This window comes from Chenopodium quinoa, unplaced genomic scaffold, assembly GCF_001683475.1.
Source record: "Chenopodium quinoa cultivar QQ74 unplaced genomic scaffold, ASM168347v1, whole genome shotgun sequence".
NCBI lineage: Eukaryota > Viridiplantae > Streptophyta > Magnoliopsida > Caryophyllales > Amaranthaceae > Chenopodium > Chenopodium quinoa.
Genome location: NW_018743391.1, coordinates 2,909,864 through 2,933,216, shown reverse-complemented (window position 1 = coordinate 2,933,216; position 23,353 = coordinate 2,909,864). Strand labels below are relative to the sequence as shown.

Here is a 23,353-nt window from a genome sequence, read left to right as displayed (position 1 = left end):
CATTCTTTAATCACTAACTAATTATTTCTTTATAAAAATGTTAATTATTACTCCGCACAATATGTTTAATTAAATACAAACTTTGGGTTAATAACGCGATTTGAATATGACAAATAGCTCACTAGTGTCAATTAAATTACTACATCATCGATTTATTGTAAACCAAATGACAATATTAAAAACAAAAAGAGTGACGGTACGCTAGCTAATTCTATTGGGATTCAAACCTTTCAAGCTATACTAGTCACCTAGAAATTTTCAAATTTGGCTCCAATTATTTAATTTGAATGTTTGTTAAATAAGTTGTTGAGTTCAATATATAAATAGGTCCTAAGAATCCTTTTAAGGCAATAAAAAAAAATTAAAAATCACTAGTACATGTATAGTATAGTTTTTACAATTTGTCAATTCATGCAATCCCATTTCTCAAACAAGATTTCTATTTCTTTAGGCATGGGTGTCGTTGATTCATGTTCTATGGTCCTATTAACAATGATCACCGTGTGGTTGTTGTTTACACCTTGCCTTGCCGGGGATGGTAAGGCCGTAACACCATCCACAACCCTTGTAATCGCCTCCAATTGCTCGGACAAATGTGGAAATATTAGCATTCCATACCCATTTGGTATCGAAGATGGTTGTTACTTAGAACAACCCGATATTACACCTTTTTCTTCCTTTAAAATCAATTGTAGTAATCATAATAATACCCTTCCTACAATTTTTGGTACCAACTTTGAAATACTAAACATTTCAGTAAAAGAGGGTGATTTTCATTCTAAATTACCAGTTTCTTATGATTGTTACAACCAAAGCGGGTATGTAAATAGTTGGATGACTTGGTTTAACCTTGTAACGTTTACCTTATCTAGCACGAAAAACATATTAGTTGCTATAGGGTGTGACACTTATGCCACATTTTCGGGTGTTAGAGGTGACAAGGAATATGGAACAGGATGCATGACTAAATGTGTTGAGCCGGAGGATGTGATAGACGGCGAATGTACCGGTGTTGGTTGTTGTCAAGCCTCTATTCCCGGTGGAATTAACAACGTTACGGTGTATTTAGACAGTTTTAACAACCATAGTTCGGTGTATAGTTTTAACCCGTGTAATGTTGCATTTCCGGTTGCAAAAGATGTGTTTACGTTTAATAGAAGATATTTAAGTCATGATATGGAGTACTACCAAGGCTTGGCCCTTCCTGTAGTGTACAATTGGGCTATTGGACGTAACAATTGTTCAGTGGCAAAAGCAAATGGGACCTGCATGTGTAAAGAGAACGCGGATTGTTATGATCCGGTTCATGAATTGGGATATCGTTGTAACTGCAAAGATGGTTATTCTGGTAACCCTTATCTTCCACGAGGATGCTTAGGTAAATCTACACTTTCTTCACTTTTTTAAAAATTATAAAAGTTTGTCGTTTTGAAAAGTTTCACGAAGCTGCTAAAGGTGTGTTTATTATCAAAAATACGAAGGCTTTAGCTTCACCTAACCAAGTTCATCCTAATTATATTAAAATATGGAGTATGTTACGAATTCTAACATCAAATTGAACATTTTTGCGAAATTAGAGATGAACAAATACGAAGAATCTTCTAACATAAAAATAAATACTACTGACGACCTTATCAATAATAATTATTTACCATTGCATCTTATTATATTTATGTATAAATAATTGTTTAATTAATTGGACGAATTCTTCATTCAACTATACTAACACTATGTCACAACTCACAAGATAAAGACGACTAGAAGTATAGTATGTGCAACTAGCTAATGATTCTAAATTAAATACAATGCCAAAATTCTTAAAACAATATAAAAAAAAAAAAAAAAAAAAAAAAATACAATGCCATAAATAATTTATAGCTTGATAACTACACGGGCTACACCTCTGAAGTCTGAATGCATGCATTTTACTTAGCATATCTCTAATAATTTATGCAACTAGTTTAACTATTAATTATGTGGACTTTAAACAATAATGATTCATTTTTAACTAGTTAACGTTAATCTATATAAAATAAAATTCATTATTTTTTTTTTATCTTTATAATCTAATTTTGTTTTATGATTTGATTTATGGATTTTTCTTAGACATAAATGAATGTGAAGGGGCAAATGAGTGTGAGAAAATGGAATATTGCAGAAACACAATTGGAGGGTATTATTGTAAATGTCCTAAAGGCTACCACGGCAATGGGACTACAACTGATCGTTGCATTCCTCATGCAAAGCCTAAGCCTTGGCTCACTCCTGTCTTGGTCACTGCAGGTATGCCATAGCTCAAACATGTCATAGCTCTATTTCGTTTTATTTTATTATTATTAGCAACCCAAATAAATAAATAAGTATGTTCATGAGTTTTTCAAGCCGAGCTTTGCTGTATTTGGTTTGTGAAAGATACTCTTAAATCTAACATAACACAACTCATTGTCAGCTCTACTTTATAAATAATAATAATATACTTCAATTTAATGAGAATTTAAAACTGTGCACGAGTTAGCCAAATCATTGCACCTATTAATCCACTAGCACTTCGGCCTTATACAAGATGACTTAGCTTGCTATTGACCCACTCCAACTCGTCCAATAATCAAGTCTAGGTGCTTCTACAGCTATATATGAGCATATGTTGTATAGGAAAATTTGTCAGAAAAAACCTATTATAACCCTCTTTTTGTTAGACCTTTTAAATTTTTTTTAGCCAAAAGAAACCTATTTCTAAATTTTTTTTGTTGAAGACAACCAAAAACTCTAATTAACCCCTAATTAGCCCTAATTATCTAAAACATGTTATTTACTTAACTACTAAATCTTATTTAATTATTTAGAAATAATAAATACATTGATAAATTTTTTTTTTACAAAAAAAAAAAAAAAAAAAAAAAACTTAAACCACCCCCCAACCCCATCACCACCTGCCACCCTCCCCCTTCCACCTCCCCAGGTAGCAGCCACCCCCACTCTCACCTCTGTCGGCGAACATAATCCCTACCCCTCGCACCGGCAAACCCCCTCCCTACGCCCCCCCCCCCCCCATCACCCTCGCTCTTCTTTCCTTGAACCACCACCCATCTCCGACACCGACCAATAAGCCTCCCTCCTAAGGCTGGCCTACCTAGCCCAACCCCTCTCCACCGCGCCAACAGGAGACCCAACCCTCTCCCTTTCATCCATCGCGACGACCAGAGACCCAACCCCCTCCCTTTCACTCGCCGCAACCACCCGCCCCTTACTAAAACCTAACCCGAAAATTCTACCCCTCATTTCCACAACCATAAACGACCTCTCCTTTTTCCACACCCATAAACGACCTCCCCTTGTCGTTTGAGGGTGTAGGAAATGGAGTGGTGGTCGTTTTATGGTGGTTGTAGAGAGGGGTGGGAGTTTTGGGGGTTAGGGTTTAGTGACGGGTGGTCGCAATGGTGGTTCAAAGGAAAAGGAGGGGGTAGGGACTTTGCCAGCGCAGGGGAAGGGGAGGGGTGTGGGGGGTTTTGGTGGCAGGCGGGGGTGGAGGCGGTTGCTACCAGGTGGTGGCAGCTGGTAATGGGGGGTGGTTTATGTTTTTTTAATTTATCAATTTATTTTTGTTTTTTAATTAATTAATTAAGGTTTAATTAATAATTAGGGGTAATCATGGGTTAATTAGATTAATTAGAGTTTTTGGTTGTCTTCAACAAAAAAAATTTAGAAACAGGTTTCTTTGGGCCAAAAAAAATTTAAAAGGTTTTTTCTGACAAAAAGAGTGTTATAATAGGTTTCTTCTAACAAATTTTCCTATTGTATATTGTGTTCATCTCAAAATTTTAAATAATTAGAAAATTTTGTCAGAAAAAAACTATTTATAACAACTTTTTTGTTGGGAAAAACCAAAAAAAAAAAAAATTGACTAAAAACCAGATTGTAATTTTTTTTTGTTAAAGACAACCTGAGATCTCTAATCACTCAATTAACCTCTAATTTCCTGTTAATTCTTCTAATCACTCATAACTCTCACTTAACTATTAATAATTAAGTTAATTTAAAAACAGAAACCAACCCCACCACCACCAGCCAACCACCCCTTCCCTTTCCCCTTTACCCTTGTCGTAACCACCCTTCTAAACCCTAACCCGAAAATTCCACCCAATAGAGTGGTTGTGAGGCTGCAGGTGCGACCGAAGTTGGTGTTGGGGAAGGACAGAAGGAAACAGGTTGTGATGATGTGTGTGATGTGTTGTTGTGGAGGGCTAGTCGAAGCAGGGGAACTCGGCAGGCAACAACCAAGGTTTGCAAACACGGCGATGGATTAGAGGATTGTCGCCGAGAGTGGGGGTTATAGGCGATGGCTCAGATGGGGAGGGGGAAGGGGTGGCTGGTTGGTGATGAAATGGTGGTGGTTATTATATATATTAATTTAATTATTAAATAGTTTAATGAAAGTTTTGTTATTAAGTGAATTAGGGGTTCTTGGTTGTCCTCAACAACAAAAAAAAATTTAGATTAAGGTTTTAAGGTACCAAAAAAAAATTTATAAGATTTTTCCGACAAAAAAGGTGCTTTAAAAGTTTTTCTGACAAAATTTCCAAATAACTAACAGATTGCCATTTTTATTTGTAGGTATTGGTGGTGGTGCCGTAATTTTGCTTGTGATTGGATTTATCTTGCACTGGAAACATGGGAAAACACAACTCAAAAATATGCGAGAAAGTTATTTTCGACAAAATGGTGGTTTGCTCCTACATAGTAAACTCTCTGGACAAGATGTTGATATACTGAAAATATTTTCTATGCAAGATCTAGAAATTGCAACCGATAATTATAGCGACGAAAATATAATTGGAAGAGGAGGTTTCGGCATTGTTTACAAGGGAGTTTTGCCAAATAATCAAGTTGTTGCAATAAAAAAATCTCTCAAGGTGGATCCGAACCAAGTTGAGCAATTCGTTAATGAGGTTCTTGTTCTATCACAAATCAACAACAAAAATGTGGTCAAGTTACTAGGTTGTTGTCTTGAAAGCGAAGCACCACTATTGGTGTACGAGTTCATCAATAATGGGACGTTATATGATCATTTAGACGATCCAATCAAAGCATCCTTAATGAAATGGCATGTGCGCTTAAATATAGCATCTGAAGTTGCCGATGTGCTATCATATCTACACAATACAATCTCAACACCAATAATTCATAGAGATATGAAGTCGATGAATATACTCGTAGATGAAAGGTACACTGCTAAAGTATCAGACTTTGGAGCTTCAAGGTTGGTTCCATCAGACCAAGACCAGTTGGCAACAATGGTGCTAGGAACATGGGGGTATTTGGATCCCGAATATATGCAAACAAGTGAACTAACTCAAAAAAGTGATGTTTATAGTTTTGGTGTTGTTTTGTTGGAGCTATTGACTAGGAAAAAGGTAGTATCTAATGATAGACCCGAAACTGAAAGAGGCCTCGCTATGCACTTCATACTGAAGATGAAAGAAGGCCGATTGTTAGACATACTTGACAAATACATAGTGAGCGAGGAAACAGTTGAAGAAATACAAAAAGTAGCCATTTTAGCTAAATGGTGTTTAATGTTAAAAGGAGAGGAAAGGCCTACGATGAAGGAGGTTGCACTGGAACTCGAAACAATAAAAAGAAAAGGATCGCATCCATGGAGTAACAATGCATTGCTTCAAGAAGGCGATTGTGAATTTTTGCTCGGGGAACTTTCAAGATCAGATTATGGCGAATGTAGCATTGGTTATGACTCAAGTACATATGATTCACGCATGGTTTCATCTTTGGGTGGTGGAAGGTAACCGCAGTTGTATGGTTGCCAACTTATCTGTACAATGTTAACTGAAGTTTATTTATTTATTTATTTTGACGAGATATTGTAAGTTGTACTAAATCAAATTCAATTTTTTTTTCATGCATAATTTGTCTAAATTGCGTATCTATTAATCTAGATCTCACTCATACAAACTCCTATAAACATCCTTCCCTGCTAAGTTTTGCAGCAATTTCTGCTCTGTGTAAAAAAATAATAATTAAAAAAAAAAAAAATTTGCACAATAATAAAGTGAATTGGAGGAACTTACTTGAATAGAGGCTTAAGTAGGCAAACAGAAGCTTGTTCTTACTTCACAAGCCACTCACAAAAGCAAACAATCCAAATTTGTAGTATACAGAGCACCCAAAACTATGTTAAAGTTCAGAGAATGAGGAAACAAAGCATGAGGAACTATGATACAAATGACAATGACGATGCTAATCGTACATTGATGGATGAGATGGAGCTTATTTTTAAGAAGTGTCCATCAGAAAATGCACTTATTCTTAAGAAGTGTCTATCAGAAAATGCAACTTATTCTTAAGAAGTGTCCATCAGAAAATGTACTCTGGCATAACAAGCGGAAAACGAGCCACTTCAACCTGAAATGGATCACCTTTTGATTGTGCCAATCTAGCAAGGAAATGAGAATAAATTCAGCATCCATTAACCATATGATAGTAATGAGAAAATAAAACATGGTAGGCATAAAAAATTATAACAAGTTCGATATTTAAGAATTTCACAGCTGTGACAGTATGAGAATAAAACCAAGGAATCCAATACAAGTAACAGAAGTTCAAACTTAATTAGAGATTTTAATACCTTCCAGGAACAAATGTAAAAGAACCTTCAATGGAACCAGGTGTATGCTGCTGATTTGAGCAGCTTTCGTATACAAATTCTTTCTCACCAGGAAGCAGCAAAGGGTACTGCAAGGACAGCAGAAAAAAACTGTCAAAACTCAAAAGATTGAAGAATGTCATGTGAGCAGTTCAAACTTGAATAAGTTTATCTTTTCCAAACAATCTGACAGAACTTGTACACAACATTTGATAAATCATAAATGTTAAGAACCTTTTTTTTATCTAACTCTTACAGACAGGACTTTAGGCTACTCTCGAACTCTCAGCTGAGCATAATTTTTGTTTCTCAGCCTTAATAAAGAAATGGGAAATTCGAGATTAGAAACAGGGAAATAAGCTCTGTGAAATAAAGAGAGAAGCAAACTTCACATCTCTCAATTCATGCATCTATACCATCTCTTTTGAATGTTTTGATAGTCAAACTCCAAGTCTCCAAGGCTGCATACAAAGGTTGCTGATATCCATAAAAACATTACCTAAATTTAATGGGGAAAATCCCTGTATATCAAAAGTGCTAGAGTACGCACCTTTCTCTGATAGATCATTTAAAATAAAAGGTTGGTTCACAATATATTGTTCTATAGAAAGGTGCATTACTTCTTATGACCAATTGTAAATTTTGCTGGGTTATTGGAGGTTGTTTACCCCACTTTGACAATCGCACAACTTTAACTGACAGGATGTCATCCAACACCCTAGCTGATAGTTTCTTCCACACGAAACCATTATAATTTAAATATGTGCCACAAAAACATCCCCTAAACCATCATGCTTTAAGATCTGTGGTATTGCGACTAATGGATATCAAGAGCCAAGAGAATATGAAATTAATTTACTGGAATCTTAAAACTTGACATTAATAACATGGGCCTAAAAAGATCCAAATTATTAGAAGGTACACAACAGCCAACACAATAAACCAAATTGGTTCACCTGCTATCAGAGGACAAAGTACACAGAGGAACACAATAAAGATCCAAGTTCATATTCAGCAAGTTGAACTGAGGCCAACAAACAAGGTGTGCAAGGAGTTATTTGAAAACAGTGGCCAGGGTTATCTTTTAAGAACAGATTTGAAGAGTTTTCTACCAGGCACAACTGAAACAGTGAGCAGTACCGTATTGTGACTAAGCACGAGCACCCCCCCCCCCCCCCGCGCACGGGCCCCAACTCGTTCTTTTTCTTCTCCTCAGAAAAAAGAGCAGGCAACGCCGAATTTGATATATTTCTTGAAGTAGTACATAGAAGCACAGTGGCCACAGATCTCCAGATCACGCAAATAACAGAAGTCCATCACCAATCAAAAATTTGGTGCCAATATCCAAAAGAGACTTGAGAAGAAGCCTACACAGTAAAGAGCTTAGTGGCTTAGTGCACCTAGTGGATGCTGGTCCAGGACTGCGAAACTTTCTAAATCCTACTTCTCTCATCAGCTGAACGAACTAGAACTATCGTATAGTTCCTCGAGGTCTGCTCAAGCAAATCACCTATCCGGCAATTCGATATTGACAAGCACAGTTCGAGAACACGAAAGGAAAAAAAAAAACTCACTTCCTACCATACCCATAAGATAACAATTAGATCAGGAAAAAAAAGGGATCAACTGGCCGATGATGACAAACCAGGAGCAGGCATGGCATGCTCTCTTATAAATAAGAAATTGAATGTCTGTAATGAGAAGGTGAACACTTGCACCAACAACTACAATAAGATGGTTTTCTGATTCCAGCTATAGTTATGCAGTCTTGTAAATTAATGATAAATTCATATTGAAGAATCCAGAGCATAGACAGACTTAATTCAGAAATGGCCTAAAAGATGAATAGGTAGGCTGCACAGGCCTCATTGCAAGCTCTCATGGATAAAAGCATAGGGATGAATCAATTTCAGTCACATTCATAGAAAAAAGGCAATTATGCAAATTATAGATAAAAGCTACCTTTCCTATGACAGCTACTCCATCAACATCGTGCTTTACAACCTCATTTTCTCGGATGATCCAACGTCTCCGATGAAGTTGACAAGAATCGTATGTCATTCCATGTACTTTACATCCTTCAGGCAAAAGGGACAACCGGATTGAGTAAGCAAACATAAATTCTGGGCTTCCAAGTTCACTTTGCTCTGGAACAAGAACAGCAGATGCACGTACCTGGCATTAACATTCCAATTATAAGATGAAGTTGATGTTATGAGAAAAGTAAAAGGAATTAAAGCAAGCATGAAAACAGGTTTATAATTTCAAGTGCAAGTACACCAAACTTCCAATTTGCTATTTTAAAAAAATGGAAAAACCATTAACAGTCCTAACTATTGACATCCTTCATTAAACAGTCTTAACAAACGTGTCAAAAGGTGCTGGAACAGTCTGGTCAATCTCCAAATACTTAAGATTGTTCTTAGTTAATTAAAAAGATATTGCATGCTATGAACAAAGATAGCACTTCATACAAGTATATATTCTGAACCCTATAGATCTCATTTTAGACACTCAACATCTATGACACAAATTCATTATTGGTTGACTATAGGTAAAAACATTACCTAGTTCAGAAAACAAGTAATCAAATGTTTGTTTACCAATCAAGTCTTCTACATCAAATATCCTACTAAAATGAAATATTTCCATGCTCAATTGAGAATAAGGTAGTAAGTTCACTTCAACTCTTTTAAAGAATAATTATCTCTTGGAGCTAGAAGTAGAATGAATAGAATGTAGCTACTTATATTTCACCACAAAACATGGAGCATTTACACATAGTTGCTAATTTGTTATCATGCTATTTTATAAAACAAAGCTTATTTCAGGATGCATAAAAGACCTTTTCAATATGTTTACTTTTTAATTTAGCTACTGTACCTGTACACCATTTGTCACAGCAGTTGAACAGAGAGGTGGTTTTTCTGGAAACTGACTAATGCTTTTCAGATTTTCTTTCTCAAGAACTGTAATCATACCACTGTGCAAACGGCGGCTATGTTCTTCCAACCACAATAACAGTCCATCACACTGTTGATTACTATTAGACTTCAATAACGCATCAGGAACACAAGGCATCATTTCACCATCTCCTCTAAGCATAGCAGTGCCAACATACAGTTGATTATTCACACAATTGAGGCAGAAGACCTTTTCACTTCCTTTAACAGAGGAAGCTACAGCAATAAACTTGGAAGCATTAGAAAAACCTAAATCACGTTTTATGCTCTGTGACTCCATAACAGCATGCCTTAAAGGCAGTATGTTCACATTCACCAGGTGGTTATACACAAAGTACCCTCCAATAAGACCCAACAGGTTCTCTGAATATTCCTGACCATCATGCAAACGATAAATTAATCTTGTTGGAAGAGGCAATTTCACTTTTAAGCTTTTCTCCACATCATTCAACTCCTCCTCTGATGCACCCTTTCTCAAAGTTGCAAGCACCTCCGGAAAATTGCTTCCCAACCAACTTTTAAGACTATCCCAACACCTTTTGATACATTTGACAAGAGGCCAGGGATACATAATGAAAGCTTCCCTCCATAGTCGATAAGCTACCTAGGGAGACCAACAATAATCCAAATTGAGATCAGCAAGTAGACAATCTTTCTTATTGTGGGGGAGAACGGAGAAAGAAAAGATTAAAAGATAATGATTTAACAAGGATGCAGCCAACAAGCAATCAACAAACACGTGAATAGCGAAATTTTCAACTTGCTAAATTGTCATCTTACATGTCTAAAAGTCTACCAATAATTCTTGGAGACAGAAAGATAGAAGTACAAAAGTACCATTTCACAAGAAAAAACTCGGCATATGTCTTCCAGTTGATGAAATCTTTCTAGGTAACAAGACACGCAAAATTAAATCTAAAGTAAATGGTATTGGCCGACCTAGACGACTGTGTACAAGGATGAAGCATACATATCCTCTCCAGATCATACTTTGAAGAAGCGTTGCAAATTAATACTCTGTAAGGGTCCCAATAATGGACTATATATCATATATATGTACATTGGTCCAATTTTCAGCCAATATACAAGAGAAGATCGATGTGACTGACACAAGCTTTTAATATTCTTGCTTACACAAATAAGTATGCCACTCAAAACATCCCATAATCGCCACAAAGTTATAACACTCTTGCTTACACATATGAGTATACCACACAAAACATTCATAATTTCCTAATTTATTCAAATACACAAAACAATTCCTAACTATATGAATGGATCACACTTACATAGTCAAACATTTTCTCATGGTCAGACCATAGTAATCCCATTAATATCATACACAATATCAACCAACAAACCCACAGTCCTTTTCGGTTAATAATGGTCAAAAGTAGACTATCACTCAGAGAACCCACACTAGCCAACAAAACTTACATTTCAATTCCAATCAATCCAAAGCTTAAATCACATAAAGCTAAATTCTTTCTCAAATAAATGATCACCTTTATATATAATCGAACACAATACCCTTCAGCTGCTATCCAAATCATTGAAATTACCCAGAAAAAAACACAGCATCACACAATTAAGCTCTAAAAATCATAAAAAAAAAAAAAAAAAAAAAAAAAAAAAAATAATAATAATAATAATAATAATAATAACCCCAATTTAACAGCCTTAATCAAACACAGAATACCCACATAACTATATAAAACCCACCAAGAAAAAACATTGAATACAATATAGAACACCTCAAAAAATTTAAAAATTAAAAATAAATGAATTAATACCTTAAAAGAAGGAGCAGGGGAGCCAAGAGGGTCAATGGGGGAAGAGATATTAAGGTCTTGGGAACAGTGATTAGACCAATAAATATCATCAGAAGCCCAACCCTTGAATTTCTTGTTAACACAAGAAACAATAGCAGTGTGATTTGGGTCTAATTTTGAGAGGATTACTTGAATTGCTAGATCCCCTAAACCCTCAATTCCTATTTCTGCTTCCATTTCTTGCAGTTGATGTGTTTTCGTTGCTGGTTTGTGTTGTTTAGGTATGCAATAACACAAGAAAGGGGGTGTGAAGGTGAGTATGTGGCCTCGTCTCCTTTTACTTGGGGAACAACAAATGTTATGAGGTGGAGGCTATTTTTGTACTCCTAATTTGTTGCTTTTTTGGGTGTGGATGTAGAAAAGGGACTTGTAAATTTGTAATGATGTCTTGAAATTTTAATCTTGGACTAGACCCGGCAAACGGGTCGGGTATGGGTCAGGTCAGTTCGGATTGAGTTAATTTTGGGTCCTTTAAATATTTGAGTCTGGTCAATTTGGGTTTAGGGTCAGTTTCGGTCAACACTTTGGGTCGGGTTGAGTTCCGGTCAGGTCGAGTTCAAGTCGGGCCAGTCTTTGGTTCCAATTATCGAGTCAACTTCGGGTCGGGCCAAATTCCGGTCGGATTGAGTTTAGGTCGGGTTAATTCAGGACAGGTCAATCTTCGTCTGTATATGTCGATGTAGAAATTTGACCAATAATATATTATAATTATCAATAAGTATAAAGCATAACAATTGAATGTTAATAATATATTCATTAGACAATTTCAACAGTACTATGTACACAACACTGTATTGTTTCATATGTATAATCACTATCATTGATTTGTTGGTTAAAATTCTAATCAGATAAAGTGAATAGTGGGAAAAAAAATAAAAAATTAATGTGACACTTAAAAGAAGAAGCTAAGAGTAATAGTAATAAAAACAATAACAATAACTAGTGTTCCTAATCTAATGGAACTCTTTATGAATTACGAGTACTAAATTACGCGCGTATTTCAACAATATTTTTTTTTTTTTGGTACACTTATTTCAACAGTATTATACACACAATACTATACTATTTAATTTAGGTTATTTTTTATAAGTGTTTATTAAGGTAAAGTAATTAACCTAAATCAGTTAGGTCATTTTTATTTGTTAATATGGGTCAGATCATTTCGGGTATAGTTCGGGTAGCTTCGAGTACGAGTCGATCAATTCGAGTCAAAATCGGGTCGGGTCATTTCGGGTTTCGGTCTCTTCGCGTCAGGTTACTTTGGGTATCGGGTCAATTTCGGGTCGGGTCAAGTTCGGGTATAAGGTCAACTTCATGTCGGGTTAATTTGGGTCGGGTCAAGTCGGGTATCAGGTCAAGTTCGGGTCAACTCCACTTCGGGTCAGGTATGGATCGGGTCGGGTCAGCTTTGTGTTCGAGTCAATTTCGGGTCTACGTTTTCTAGTCATTTTTGGGTCACGAGTCGGGTCATTCGCGTCAGGTCAGAATTGTCGGCTCTAATCTTAATATATTTTAATTAAAATATCCTCTTTTTAGTATTTCAATTTCGTATTTCAGTGCAATTTTTTTTTTCTAATAATACTCTTTCATCTCCCATGATTCAAGTTGTGTCTAAAAAAAAAGTATCCTAAAGTTCAGATCATTCTAGAATACCCTGTTTTTATATAGTGGGGAGTTCTTGTGTGTACTTGAAAAATTAGGAAAATATGGAACTTTTGTGTGGTATACTCATGTGTGTAAGCAAGAGTGTTATAATTTTGTGTCAATTATGGAATATTTTGTGTGGCATACTTATTTGTTTAAGCAAGAGTATTACGGAGTATAAGTTTGTGCCAATCACATCGATCTTCTCTTATATATTGGGTTGAAAATTGTACCTATTTACATATATAGTCCAAGGTATATTTGCAACACTTCTTCAAGGTACATTTTGGAGAGTATCATACATTGGCCTTCAATTTAAGGCCAAAAACCCATTAGCATTCTAGTGAAAGAAATGTAGAAGATGTGTAGGATGGCTTATACCACTTCAAATTTACAAGGTCATTCTAGACTCTCTTAAATCAAAATGTTTATTAAAATTGTGGTGTCCAAGGTCATATATAATTAGACCAAATATGTAAAAATTAATTTGCGAGGTAGAATTGTAGGATGCAACATCTCATTTGGTGCCAAAAAATCTATGTGCAAGAGATCGGTTTCCTTAATGAGATTAGGAAGAAGTTTGTGGGTGTGAGCTCTAATGAGTAATTTTAGATACGTAACCTTAAGCTAATTATTCTCCGCTTAAACATGAAGCCAAGCACAAAAACACAAAACATACGTACTTTATACAATAGTTACCTAATAAATCATCTCTTCAAATAATACAATGTTAGAAATAGGTCTCTAATAAAGAGACGGAGGGATTATAAAGTATACTCGTATATGACTATATGAGTACATAGACAGAGTAGTAGGTGCATCAGTCGTAGGAATCCATTTCATGAATTTATTTTCATTAAAGTTGCCGCATTGGTAAATTATTAATAATTAAAACGTGATAATATGTACCTTATTGGAAATTATTATAGTGTATTATACGTAGATCGACGATGCTTGCTAAAATAATTACTAAACTTGGGAAGTTATAGAGATTAATTAGAAAATTCGCGTGGTTAATTAACACTGATGATCGAGTTTGTTACGTACAGAATTTGCTTACTAGTGTTATGTGTACAAGTATAAATACTTCAATTTTTTTTCATTGCAATTGATTAGCGAAATTATTATTCACATTTTTATATTTGAACTTAATTTCACAATTAAGGCAATGTCTTGTTAATACACTAACTGCAATGGCAATACCTCAAGCTCCGATCTCTTCTTACTCGTGTCGAGGCCGCTTTCTTCGATCACTGCTTCGACCACCAGGCGTCAATTCTTTGTTGACACTACTTATAACATGGTAAATTAAGTTTAAAGCAAATGGCTTGTTACTAATATTGCTTTCATTACTCAAATAACTTATTTGCAACTTATTAAATAATCCCATCAAAAAGATTAAACTAATTAAATACACTGTGATTAATTTTTATTAATCTTCTGTTCTTGGATTATTAAATTAATGTATACAATATTTTATAGGTTTATTTTTAAATTACCACCCAAAAATGTAACCATTTTCGAATTAACCACCCGTTTAATTTTTTATTTTAAATTACCACCCCTTAAATTAAATAAATGCTCAGATTACCACCCATTCAAAAATCCGTTAGATTTTCCGTCTGTAGGCCCCACCTAAGACTTATTTAAACCATTTTGATTTATTTTTTCCCTGATTTTTCTCTTTAAAAACGCTCTATATACTTTAATTCACATTTCCATCACCAAATTCAACCAAATTTCAAAGAGAAAAAATGTGAATTGAAGTTAGGAGAGCTTTTTTAAAGAGAAAGATCGGGGAAAAAAATCAGTAAAAAGGGCCAAATAAGTGATAAGTGGGGCCCACAAACGAAAAATCCACCGGATTTTGAAAATGGGTGGTAATCTAAGCATTTATTTAATTTAACAGGTGGTAATTTATTTATTTAATTTAACAGGTGGTAATTTAAAATAAAAAATTTAATGGGTGGTTAGTTCAAAATTGGTTACATTTTTGGGTGGTAATTTAAAAAATTTCCTATTTTATATTTGCGTATATTTTGCTATTCTTGGTATGATATACGAAGTATAAGAAGTATGAGTACTAGTGAGTATTGTTATGTACGGAGTATATGTAATTGATAATTAAGTTGGGAATTGGAATCATATTTTATTTTGACTTTATATTGCACTGTTAAAAAATATACAGAGTTGCGAGCTTAATTTCATTTGTTGGATAAAAATCATTTTAGATGACATATATACAATATCTTATGTTATGTTATACTTCGTACTAGGTACAAATTGAAATAATCAGTATGTATATATTAATGTATATGCATGTAGAATTATTAGACAATTCTGATGTTATGGAATTTAAATTAGAAATATTTTACTGAAAATCAATTAGTTTAGTTTTGTAGAGGCATAATCGTTATATCACTTTATATTTATTGTGGTAAAAATACAGTTTAGGTTAAATTCATTATTATATACTCGTATAAGGTTGAGATCAGGTGAGAAACATACTTAAAAAGTTGGAGTACATTGAAAGTTCAATACAGATACATTGTAAGGGTCTGTTCTCATACGTTGAAATTCAGTTCAATTCAGTTCAGTTCAGCTCTTAATTTCCTTCTCTTATAATATATTCATTTCATTTCAGTTCAGTTCACTTCAGTTCAGCTGAATTCAGTTAATGAGAACAGGTCCTAAGCACATTAATTATACAAATTGAATCTTTCATTTGTTTCTTCTTTGGTATTTCGAATTTTATACATACATTAGAATAAATTTAGTTTAATTTATTGAAACTTAGTTCACTTATAATTTGTGCATAATCCAGGGGATTTGCAACCTTGCCGATGGCCTATGGAGGAAGATCACATAGCAAAAGCCTGTTTCCTCTGAGCAATAAAGCTCTTGTCATTTGTGCAACAATAGTTATTGTTGTAATAGTAATAGTTTATTATATTTATCGTTATTATTATATAGCGGGACGTTATGTCCAACGTAAATTACCCGAAAAAATATATAGGAGATTTTCATTAGATATATACTCTGTAGATAAGCAGACAATGTTTACTAACGAAGATTGTGCGATATGTATTTATCCGTTTGAAGACGGAGAATTGCTTCGAATTCTTCCGACGTGTAGGCATAACTTCCATTGTCAATGCATTGACGATTGGTTCTCAAAACGTGACTGCCGGTGTCCAATTTGTAAATATGATTATTCTGAGGGATATTATTGTACACTCGAGTATATAAGATTTTTTATTTTTGGATCATAATTCTTGTTGTAATAGTCAAGTTGTAATACATCAAATTTGATTTATGAAATTATTGCGACAAATGTATAGAATCTGATGAAAGGCCGTGATTTTATTTTCCAACGATTTTGTCCATTAATGAGTTTAAAATCAACAAATTATGTGATACATATTATACATTACAAAATCCATTAAATTTATTAAATAAAATTAAGAAAAGATTTTTAATTAATACCAGTAATTAAAGGAGCCACCTTTTTACCTATGTCCTAATCAACCTCTAAAGTATGAGAAACAACCAGTTTTTTTCAATTTGAGATGCTTCTTAATTTTCAATACAATTCCAAAAGAATAAACTAGATTAAGTTTAACAGTACAAATATGTATCTTAATTAGCCCAAACGCCTCAAAAGTTATTTAATAATCGTATTAAACATAATATTTTAAGTGTCGTGTCCTTATATTTAAAGGAAGAATTGATTTAGCCCAAATCTGATAATTAATTAATCAAATTACGTAGTATAATTTTTAAATCATTTTATAATCGATAATTGCATCCCATTAGGCCCATTTACGTTTTTGTTCAAGACATTTTTAAAGCAATTGATATTACATGCACCATGGTGCACCTAAAAATAGGTGCACCAGGCCCAATTCTCCGCCCAGTCTAGCAAATTCGCGCCCAACAGTCTAAAGGCCCAGTCATTTTTTTTTTTGGTTTTGACCATTGAATTTTGATATTCTCTTTTTTCTACCTCTAAATTCTTTGAAAATCTAAATTTAAATTTTCAACAACCCTTTTCAATTTTTCTCTCTCCTCTTTTTTTTTTTTTTTTTTTTTGTAGATTATTTTTTGTTTCCCTCTAAATTACTAGAAGCTCTAAAATTTTTAACAATGGGGAAAACTCAACTTTCTCTATCCACTTTAATATAAAGTTTCTTATATTTTGTTAATAAATAAATAAATAAATAAATAATTGGAGGTTTTTTTTTTGAGCTTTTTGACCAATTTTGGTGATTGTGCAATAAAATTAGCGAATTTGATACTAATCGTTCCATATCCCTTACCTTTATTTTTGAGTTCATACATTTCATGTTTGATGTTCATATACGTTGTCTTTTTAGTTCATATATACGTGTTGTATGAACTAATAATTTGTGTATAAATTTTATCAAGTATATTGGTATGAATTAGTTCATATTATGTATTTCCTTTTTTTGTTGTTTAATATTTAATTATAGACCAAATACTGAACACTTTCAAGAAATTTCTTAACATCCCCTAGAAACTTCTGATAAGATACCAAAAGCAACACAAAAGCCCCCATAAACTTCTGATAAGCCCTAGAATTTTATGATAAGCTACCAGAAACACTGAACCAACCTCAAAAACCTCTTAACCCCCTAAAAAAAACTTTTGAACCACAATTACAAACCATTGAACACCCTTCAAAAATATTATAACCACCTTAAAAAACCTCTGAACCTTAACCACAAACAACTGAACACCCTACCAATACCTCTGAACCCCCTATAAAAACTTTTGAACCCCAGCCACAAACCACTAAACACCCTACAAACACCTCTGAAACCCAACCACGAACCACTAAACACCCTACAAAAACCTTTGAACCCCCTACCAAAACTTCTGAACCCCAACCACAAACCACTGAACACCCTACAAAAACTTCTGAATCCTACAAAAAGTTTTGAACCCAACCCCAAACCACTGAACACCCTACAAAAACTTTTGAACCTCAACCACAAACCACTGAACCCCCAACAAAAAATTCTGAACCCTAACCACAAACCATTGAACACCCTACAGAAACCTCTGACCCCCTACAAAAACTTCTAGACCCCAACCACAAACCACTGAACACCTTACAAAAACCTTTGAACCACCTACAAAAACTTATGAACCTTAACCACAAACCACTAAACACCGGTACCCTTCAAAAACTTCCGCACCTAAAGACATTGCTCAAAATGCTGCTCAATCTTCAGACTATCCTTATAAATGACTTCATACCTTATACCTGCAATAAACAAACACAGTTCATAATAACCATTACTGAAGTTCAAAAATAAAACAACAAAGTTCAAATACAAGAAAATGTTCATAATTACGTTTAGAATTATTTTTTAAAAAACATATATTATATATGCTTAGAGAATTATGTAAATCACGTCACTCGAATTATATGAACAAAATGTTCAAAAACATGATATAAACAAATTATATTCATATAATACATATTAAAGCATCAATTCAACAATTAAATTATAAATGAAATTAAAATAAAAATTGAAATTCAACACACTTTCAGCAGCTTAATTAACATTAAATCTCAAATTAATAAATAATTAATAAACAACAACTAATTAATCACATAAATTCTGCATTAAGTGATAATATGAAGCGAATGTTCAAAATCATATTAAACAAATTCTAACGGAATTGTTTAATAGTTTAATCAACAAATGATCAAATTCATCACAAATTAATAAAAAACAATGAGAAATCAAAATCTCATCGCAAATTTCAGCAGCTTAATTAAAATTAATCAATTGTTTGATCAATTCATCAATTAATCAATTGAATTATATAAAATTAAAACTAATTAAACCTAAAAATTATACAATCACTTCAAATCAACAATCACTCAAAAAAAGTATTAGAATCAACATCAAAATGAAAAATAAATAACTAACATCAACAACAAAAATACCTAATTATCGATAATTATCAAATACAATAAGAAATCTAACCTGTAGTGTCGAGAACCTCAAGTACATAAATTAAATCCATCGCGATGAATAGCAGTGATGAACAAATTCAATAAAAGACAGAGGAATCAACAATGGAGAAAAATTGAGGAGAGAGAAAATCAAGAAAAGATAAATTGTGTATGATGATTAAAAAGAAAAGAATTAAAAAAGAAGAGAATTGAAGAGAAGGAATTGAGAAATTAGGAAAAAATTGAAAAGGGGAAGGACATGCGAAATAGTAGAGGAAGAAAGCTGAGAATTTGAAAGATGAAAACTGCAGCCAGCAAATTAATATGTGGCGTTAATCTATTGGTGGAGCACATAGTTTAAGGTGCACCATGGTGCATATTATAATTTGCCTTTTTAAAGCACCCTGATTTTAGCAAGCACTTGAAAAATAATGAAGCTTCTTGAAAAGGTAAAACTTTATTAATGTTTATCAATAGAAGTAGCAATACTACATTGCTACATACATCATATATGTGGAAATGTACCACCGTAGAACATCAAGCGTCCAAATGTATTAGACCATCCATAATCGATGGCAAGATAATGCGGATCATCAATATATGTTTCAGTTTCTTTAGGATCATTATCTTCTTTAAAATTTTCATCCAACACTGCAATTTCAAGAACAAAAGCCGAATATAGTGGGTCTGCGATACCTCTGTTACCCGTTCCCATAGGTGGTAAAGGTTGATCGGTAGGGCCATATGCTTCTCCGCCAAATGAAACAAATGTTGCTGAATTTGCCAATCCATTGAATATCTTTCCTGGCCAAAACCCTTGTATTTCGTTTTCAAACCCTATCACAAGCCACCAATTTCCATCCTTCGGATCCTTTGTAATTACACATTAAACATACCAAGTATATATTAGTATTAGCCATTATATTGACCACTGATGCAAAATATAAAGAGACTACTTTTAAATAAGGAAAACTAGAAAGTAGCTGGGGCGTTGCCCCATGATACATACTACTTTTATAAGTGTGCAACTGCTAATTATTAAGAGCATTTAATAATATGTAGTATGTAGTTTCAATACTTTCATAATATTTTATTATTTAGTGTATGTGTAACATTAAATCATAATTGGCTATTAGCCTAGATGATTAGACAATAACCTCTCTTTTAAGAGGTCGAGTGTTCGAAATCTAAAGACTACCTGTTTTACTTCTTTTTTTTAAATACAGTACAAGCTTTTGTGGAAAATTAAGAGGGGAAGTCTCACAAAAGAAGAAAAAAATAAAAATAAACTGCGAGTCTTTCACAAAAAAAAAAAAAAAAATGGTTTTTCGCAAAAACTTGTATTTGAAAGACAATTTCTCGCAATTTTTCTTTCAATTTATATAATTGTCAAGATAGGACTAGGGGTGTACACCGGTCCAAAACCGGACCGGACCTGGACCGGACCTGTTTGGACCGGGGACCTGAATTGGGTAATTATGAGGACCGGGGACCGGACCTGAATTAACATGTCCGGTCCGGGTTTGGACCTGAATGGACCTGTTTTGTGTCTTTTTCGTTTTTTTTTTAATACAAAACCTGTTGGACCTGCATATGGACCTGTTTTGTGATTTTTAGACCTGTTGCATAATTTAATAATTACATACAAACCAAAATTATCAATTACAAAACTACATAAAGTCTATAAAGTCCCGATTCTCAAACACCAAAAATACAAATGAGTCCACCGAAAATACAAATAAGTCCACGAAAACTCATAAAATTACATAAATTCTCTTAAGTCTCAACTCTCAACTCTCAAGTACTAGGAATACATAAATTCTCCAACGAGTTGTTTTCCCTTTGATCGCGTGATTCACACTAATGAGTCCACGAAAACAACTTCATCGTCTACATCGTTAGATTCACCACGTTGCACCTCTAAATAAAATACAATATAGAATATATTAATGATTGATAACAATGAAATAATAAATTTGGTGTAACAAAATTTCAAATACATAAAATTATTACTACCTTTCTCTATTTCCTCTAACTCTTTCAAATTTTCTTCCACATCAACAATTGGCACTTCCTTAGCTCTAAGCCAATCTTGTGTGCAAAGTAACGCTTGAACCATCTTCAATACAAAAATATTACACAAATATGTATAAACAAAGTCATATTAAGATATAAACAAACTTGATTTTATAAAATAAAAAGATAACGATGCATTACCTTAGGAGTTAAAGAACTCCGAAATGGATCTAGAGTACGACCTCCCGTACTAAAAGCAGATTCCGATGCAACGGTCGACAATGGGATGGCTAGTATGTCACGTGCCATGCGATTAAGAATCACATAACGCTGACCATTCTTACCCCACCATGTCAATGCATCTTGTTCTTCCTCCTCCGGCCCTAATTGATCATTTAAGTACCTATCCAACTCACTTATCGCATACCCACTTGTCCCCTTCAATCGTTTTGCTCTTTCTTTTAGTTTCCTCACATAATCGGAACCCACTCCTTTACTATTATCAATATCCATTGACATATTATCTCCACAATCTGGAATATTAGAAGTAGCATACATTTTTCTATATTCCTCAAATAAAGAGTAAGCGAACTCCTTCACATCATTAGCAAGTTTTGTACCCTTTTCCGGTCCATGCATATCCGTTAGTGTCAATTCAAGAATGACCATCTTAGAGTGAGGGTCGAGAAGAAGAGCAACATAAATGAACTTATTCATCTTATCCACATCCCCCCAATACTTATCAAACTTTTTTTTCATTGCAATGGCCATGGCTTGAAAATTCAAGTCCTCACTTTGTTCCCAATTATTCAACATATCATACATAGAAGCAATTTCTCCTAAACCTTTATTAGCTGTCACATAATGGGAACCAGAAATTCGTTTAGTTAACAGATAAAACCCCCCTAGAAACAAAACCAACCTCTCCACTTTTTCCCAATCTTCGGGTTCGGGAGGCCTTTCATTGTCATTCAAATCCTCTCCATCAGGAAGAGATAACCCACTAAAAACACGTCGAAACTTCAAAGCCGTTTCCAACATTATGTATGTGGAGTTCCAACGAGTGGGGACATCAAAGGATAAAGAAGATTTTGAATCTATGTTTGCTTTTTGCACAAGATCTTTGAATCTAAGTATTCTTGCAGGGGAATTCTTAACATATTTCACAACATTTCTAACTCTATCAATGCACACACCATGTTCTCTAATACCATCCCACACAATTAAATTAATGATATGAGCAATGCATCTAACATGAAGATTTTTTCCATCATTTATACATCCTGTTCTTCTAACCATTCTACTCAAGTGTGCACAAGCAACATCATTTGAAGAAGCATTATCAACAGTGACAGTAAAAAGTTTATCATCAATACCCCAATACTCTAAACATGCCTCAACTGCTTTTCCAATAGCCTCTCCTTTATGACTAGAAATTGGACAAAAATTTATGATCTTTTTATTCAATTTCCAGTCATTATCAATGAAATGAGCTGTAAGACACATATAATTAATTCTTTGTATTGAAGTCCAAGTATCAGTGGTCACAGAAATTCTTTGACATGTCTTAAACATTTCTCTCAATTTCTCTTTTTCACTATAATACAACTTTAAACAATCACGAGCAATGGTAACACGAGATGGAATGTGAAATTGTGGACATGCAACTTGCACAAAGTGCCTAAAACCGGGTTTTTCCACATGCTTAAATGGTAACTCATCAACAATAATCATGTGAATCAATGCCTCTCTAACATCATTCAAGTTAATAATCCTACTCCCACACTTTAATTCACTACTCTCATGTTCTTGATCAAAATACAATTTAGTTTGCTTTTCTTTGCCCTTTTCTTTTTCTATATTAATAGGATTACCGAGACATGATTCTGCATGGTTTTTAACATTTTTTGAACCATTAAGATTACCATCAGCAGCAAAAGTTTTAGGACAGAACTTACATTCAGCTCGTAGTTTTCCATTCTCGACGTACTCTAAGTAATATTTCCAATACTCAGCTTTCCTCTTACTTTTTCTGTTCCATATATATTCCTGCCCCGCTTTTAGCTTCTTATCAGGAGGCAAAGTAGATTGCAATTCTTCCATATCCTTTTCAGAAAGTGGTTGTGACGTTTGTTCAGAAAAAGAAGCAGACCGTTTGGATTGAGAGCTCTCCATCTACAATATAATTATATACAATATAAGTAATTTTAAAGTAACAATTATATACACATACCATTTTATAAAAAAA

At 33.9% G+C, this 23,353-nt stretch overlaps 2 protein-coding genes across 2 annotated transcripts; one reads left to right on the top strand and one right to left on the bottom strand.

Annotated features, from left to right (window-relative positions):
- Nucleotides 1-257: 257 nt before the first annotated feature.
- LOC110738781 (putative wall-associated receptor kinase-like 16) lies at nt 258-5,962 on the top strand. The gene is made up of 3 exons (XM_021919215.1): nt 258-1,378; nt 2,107-2,283; nt 4,612-5,962. Exons 1-3 carry the CDS (start codon nt 379-381, stop codon nt 5,799-5,801), a joined length of 2,367 nt encoding a protein of 788 aa, XP_021774907.1. The 5' UTR covers nt 258-378; the 3' UTR covers nt 5,802-5,962.
- Nucleotides 5,963-6,060: 98 nt separating this feature from the next.
- LOC110738782 (F-box protein SKIP16-like) lies at nt 6,061-11,780 on the bottom strand. Its single transcript, XM_021919216.1, has 5 exons — nt 11,415-11,780; nt 9,542-10,225; nt 8,621-8,833; nt 6,641-6,747; nt 6,061-6,448 (listed from the first exon to the last, which is right to left on the bottom strand). Exons 1-5 carry the CDS (start codon nt 11,628-11,630, stop codon nt 6,370-6,372), a joined length of 1,299 nt encoding a protein of 432 aa, XP_021774908.1. The 5' UTR covers nt 11,631-11,780; the 3' UTR covers nt 6,061-6,369.
- Nucleotides 11,781-23,353: the final 11,573 nt, after the last annotated feature.